A 6,000-nucleotide genomic window follows, 5' to 3' on the forward strand; every position below is an offset into this window, starting at 1 on the left:
GTCCCTGGCATGCTGAGTGGCAAAATGTAGTGTTTTCGGATGAGTCCCGCTTCAACTTGTCCTACAGTGATGGCCGCATACGTGTTAGATGCTACAGTGGTGAACGCAATCTGGTAGCCTGCATTGTTGAGCAGCATAGTGAACAAATGCAAAGTGTGATGGTTTGGGGCGCCATTGGATACAACAAGTGATCTTGCCTCCTACGTATTGAAGGTAATCTGAACAGCAACTTCTACATCAGGAAAGTTTTAGAGCCTGAGGTACTTACCCTCCTTCAGGCAACTCCACATGCCATATTTCAGCAGGACAATGCCTGCCACATGTGGCGAGGAATGTGCAAGCTGTCTTCAAAGAACTACGGGTACCACTGTTTCCCTGGCCTACACGTTAGCCTGACATATAGCCCATGGAACATGTCTGGGATATGGTTGGTCGGCAACTTGTCCTCCAGCAACCACTGTTGATGCTTTGTGGACTCTCATACAAACCTCGTGGAGGGAGACTCACCAGGAACATATCCAGGCCCTCTTTGATTCCATGCCATGACGTGTAGATGCTCTATTTGCAGCAGGTGGGGACTTCACACCATACTGAATTCTCAAGGTCGGAGACTATGTACAGTTCTATAATCCTAATCATTTGTGTATTGGCATGTACCTAACCTGTGGTATAAAGTTAATTTCAATCATATGTATCCTTCTTGGTGTTGCAATTTTCACAAACAACAGTGTATATTCTTTTTGTGCACATTACTGAGAAGAGTCTACTTAGCACAATTATATTGTCCGGCGAAAAATTAACTGCTACAAGTATTAAAAATAAGTACAAAATATATTGCAAAAATTCCATTTTCATGAACTGACATTTTGCAACCCGAAATCAAGAACAAATAATCCATTTCGAGATTTTATAATTTTTTTTTTTCAAATATCCTGTGAGGATGACATATGAATGATATCAAAATGTGATATAGGAGGCTTTGGGTATTTATCATTGGTTTTAAGCATCTCTAGACAAAAACACTTGTTCAGTAAGTTATATACTTTTTCTGTTTTCTCCACTTGTGTCCACATGACAAAGCAAGTATTCCCAGAAATATTACTTACAAAATCTCTCACCAGATGTCATCATGTTTTAAATATCTATAAGATATAATAATTTGTGTAAATTTATGTAATTTTGTGTAATTTCAGGTTGTCCTGCCATTACTGTTCCTATTAAATTATCACAACAAGGTTTACCATTGAGCTTGCAGTTAATTGGTCAGAATTTCAAGGAGCAGCAATTATTGAGCATTGCAAAATGCATTGAAGAAAAAGTTGAATTTCCCAGGCTTGTATTAGAAGAATGAATTTTGTGTACATATTTTATAATTGTAATTTTTTATATTGTTATCATTTATCAATAAATTTATGAAAAATGTATGTTTGCATTCTTAATTTGCATGCTTATGTTAAAAATTACCTCACTCAAACTTCCAACATACCACCACACTTCAGTCCCTGAAAGAAGTTTGGTGTCAGCTCTCGAAAGCTCGGAAGCCTATCCAGACTGACTTAGCTGATATCCTGGAAGAATCTCTTCATTATTTGCTGCTAGGACAGCTTCAAAAATGATTTATTCAATCTTTTCAACATTCATTTTTGGTGGGAAAGTGAAGTGAAGGTAGCTTCCACCATTATTTTGATCCCAATTAACAAGATGGAAGCAACATGAGACACATGCTACTAAAGAACAAACAAATCAGCAGTAAAGTTTCACACCATAGCAGCATGACAGGTTGCACAACACAAGCCTGCCGTCGACTGGTAGAATCCTCAATTGTCACTTCCATGTGAATTTCTCCCTAACAGTCATCAGAATCCATGATCACAAGCTGGAAGTAAGGTTTGTCAACAGATAAATTTATTTACAGGCAAAGGAAATGCTGATAAGGGTGGATTGAACCCATCCTGAAATAATAACAACATTAATAAAACCTGAAAATTAGCTTTCTTTTTTCACTATTACATCACAATGTTGAAATTACAAAGCTGTTCCTTTCTAAGCTGCAGGTGTGATTTTATGCAAGGCAATGTCTGCTCTCCACTGTAATGAAACCTTCCCTAAACATGAAACCCACTTAAACAATAAGAATGTAGCTTAAAACTCCTCAAACTAATTTGACATGGCTGTGTAAGTGATATAGTATCTTCACACATTTCATGGTTTTGGGATAATAAAGAGCAAAATAACAGAGCCAGGAGTTCAACATTTGGTGCACAGAGAGACCAAATAATAGTTCAAAACAACATAAACCAGCTCGGTTTATCCATCTGTCTGGCCATGAAAGAAAACAGTTGATCAAAAGTGAGTGTGGCATATGAAGATCTATTTCTAAAAATCCATCTGATTTTGCATATTTAACCTCTTAACATACAGATTTTTTTAAAAAAAAATGTTTCGATTTTAATGTAATTTTTTTATTACTCAGTTGAAATAATCAGTTAAGAACATTATAAATGGTTATAATAATGTTGATTGTTGACAACTCAACAATGAGATACATGCATCTGAAAAGCCCCTAAAATTAAATCCCGAGTATACTCGTGCTATCAATGAGTAGAATATTACCAATAGAACTTGTTAAAAAATCAAGATAAATTATTTTAATAATCAAAATAAACACAAAATAGCACTGAAACACTAATTAGTAAACTTGAAAACAATTATTTATATTATAGGGACTCTGTCATTAGTCTTCAAACGTGTGTAAGTGTACCCACTAAACGTGAAATACATTGTTTATATGTTACTGGCTGTGTGATAAGCCCTGAAACATGGATCAATGCAAAAAGCTACACTGCATTCCTCACACATGTATCTGGATTCTCTTCTAGCCTCCTTCTCTCTAGCATCACGCACACTGCTGCACATTCTTGTTGGATTTTACTTCTTATCAGTTGGAGGAATCACTGAAGGAAAATGGCAAACAAGAAGTTGCATTGGTGTTGCCGCTGCTGAGGGTCGACCAGCTGCTTTAGGCGAAAAATTCTTCTCTGATGATGAGCAACCACTTTCTCAATGACAGCGACACGAAAGTCAAGGACACTCTTCCGTCCTCCATGTTTTCTGTAGAGTACGAAGGCATTTCACACAGCTAGTTCTAAGAGGTGGAAAAATATTTTCCTATAATATTTTTTACCTTGCATTTTCACAAAAGAAGAAGAATACCGCCAAGAAACACGGAAGAAAACAAAGGCACCCGAACTGACATTTTCACACCTACGCCATATACAAAAATAAACGCCAAAAGAAGGAGATTAGTGACATCTACCGGAAAGACAAATAAACAACAACTTCAACAGCACTATTAGTGACATCTACCGGAAAGACAAGTAAACAACAACTTCAACAGCACTATCTAGCGGAAACATGCAGAAACATAGAAAAACGAGTATAATCATCCTTTTAAAATGTGTACGGATAAACAGAAGTTTATATACTCGGGATATTATATTTTCGTGGAAATTAAAAACCCGAGTATACTCGGGCTTTTATGTTAAAAGGTTAATAGTGTTTGGTGATACACTCTCTAGATGATATATAGCAATATTGAAAATATATCGTCCAGGTTATATAAACTAGATGATACATTAAGATATTTTGGTGATATAGATTGGCAATATGTATCGTCTCCACGATATAGGTGATATGCATCATCTCCACGATATGTATCATGTCGGCAATATATATCATAAATATGGAGAAACTAGTACTCACTTTTATCCGCGAAGCTGTTTTTTCTTCAAGTTCCAACGAGGATGGTGGCAGTGGCCACTGAAATTAATCGAAAGAGAAGAAAAAACAGCTTCGCGGATAAAAGTGAGTACTAGTTTTTCCGTATTTATATACTACCGCATCTCTCTTTTCCCAATTATGAATATATATCATGTTGGTGATATATATTGTGACCACAAAAACAATTTCTTGATTTCAAGTAGTTACAAAGTCAAAACTTATTGGAATATGTTTATAAATATGGTGATTGTGAATACATTCTCAAAAAAAATATTTTCTCTCCCCCAAAATTTTTGTGCACCACTCCCACCGCCAGAGGGCAGCTGGTGTGTGTTGGAATTTGCTAAAAAAAAGTTCTGACTGTGCAGCATGCTTTCAAATGCAAATTTAATGTGGATCTGCCTACTAACAAGTCCATTTTGAAGTGATACAACAATTTCATTGAGAAAAGATTTTTATGCGATCAGAGGGAGGGATATTCAGACCGACCATCGATTTTAGAGCAAGTTGTTGATCGCATCAGAGAAGGAAAAAACCCAGCCCCAGGAAGTCAGCGTGCACATCCCACAAAGCTTGGTAAGCAAGATCTTATGCAAACGCTTTCGGTTTCACCCTTACAAGCTGCAGTTGGTCCAAAAGTTACACCTGCAAGATAATGAAACGCAACTTGAATTTTGCAGGAATCTCCTGGTGTTAATGGAAAATTATGATAACCTGCTGTCAAAGATCATTTTCAGTGATGAGGCAAAACAATACAATGTGAGGATATGTGAGAGAGAATCTGCATGTCACCCTGGAAGTTGAACATAACTCCTATAATTAATGTGTTTTGTGCCATATCAGACCGGACTGTGTATGGCCCGTTTATCTTTCATGGCCAAACCTTTACCTTGAATCACCCTGTATATATATAAAATATTGAAGAAAATGTGATAACACACATACTTTGTATTTTTAAAGTAAATTTTGTGCACAGAAGATAATCAGGACTGGTGTATAATTTTAAGATAAAAAAGTATTTCTCTCTTCACCCCTATTTGAAACTTAACCCTTGATTGAAAAAACAAACAGCACGTGTATAATTTCCCTGAAATAATTTATTCATGCAGACTTTCATATTTACGATATTTATTCAGATGTTATTATGTATTGCCCGATCGTGAAATGTCTCCACAATATTTATCGAACCAATTATATAAATCATGTTGACTATATATATTGTTACCACGACTTGAGTGGCAGTCAAAACTGTGGCTCGAGCAAAGGAATCCGCATAACATGGAATGTCTTAATTTATTTCTGCCTCTCGTACAGTCAGCCACGACTATGAATATCTGATTTTCCCTCCAGGACACTAAAACTAAACTTTTTAGCATTAGTAGATAAGCCTAATAGTGTTTAGTGTGCATGTTTATCGTACATAGTTAGCTAGAACCATGAATTTTATTTTTCATACAGGCCACTAACGCTGGTCTAGAAAAATGAACCTTTTTTGCTTTCACATGAACAACATTAAATGGATCTAGAAGTACCTAGTGATATCATAAATTATATTACAAAGTTTAGACAGGGATGGCAACACTGGTTGGCAAGGTAACCCCACAATGTTGGATCAAACAACCAGTATCATTGTGTGTTTGGCTGTGGTAGCGGAAAGGTGAATTTCACTGTGACTCAAATGGAGTGGGGTGTGTATGAGAACTGTGTGGCAGCAATTGCACTGCACAAAGTTGGCAAATCACCATCAGACATTTTCAACACCCTGAAAAAGCTGAATATCAGCAGGATGTTCATGCATCGGACCATCAACAGATACTGCGACACAGGGACAATTGAGGACCACCCCTACACGTTTAAAAAATAAAAAAGCTATATTCTAAAATATTAATTCACGCCTCGATTTATATTAGGTATATTCAAATATGAAAATACATACGTACATGAACTGTAATTTGAATCAATGTAAAAACTGGTATGAAAGGTTAGGATGACAAAACTATATATATATATATATATATATGATGTACTTCTTAAAACTCATATAATATATATATAATGAAAATAGATGAGTCTAAGAAGTCTATGATAGAGAATTCCCAGAACTACTTTGTATGTTTCTTACATCTTCTCGATGTCCAGCGAGAGACAAATTATAGGTGGATAACATTATTATTACATATAAAATTATTTTAATGATTTCGCACTGCTTTCTAGACATTC

The 6,000-nt window shown here is 35.9% G+C and overlaps 1 protein-coding gene across 1 annotated transcript in view; it reads left to right on the plus strand.

The window, feature by feature from the left end:
- Positions 1–1,414, plus strand: part of GatA (glutamyl-tRNA(Gln) amidotransferase subunit A, mitochondrial) — a 50,158-nt gene extending 48,744 nt beyond the window's left edge. Inside the window, exon 9 of the mRNA XM_083139843.1 lies at positions 1,194–1,414. Coding sequence (XP_082995969.1) covers positions 1,194–1,351 — 158 coding nt within the window. The 3' untranslated portion in view covers positions 1,352–1,414. The remainder of the gene's footprint in view (positions 1–1,193) is intronic.
- Positions 1,415–6,000: the final 4,586 nt, after the last annotated feature.

Source organism: Lepisma saccharinum, chromosome 18 (assembly GCF_977018435.1).
Source record: "Lepisma saccharinum chromosome 18, izLepSacc3.1, whole genome shotgun sequence".
Taxonomy (NCBI): domain Eukaryota; kingdom Metazoa; phylum Arthropoda; class Insecta; order Zygentoma; family Lepismatidae; genus Lepisma; species Lepisma saccharinum.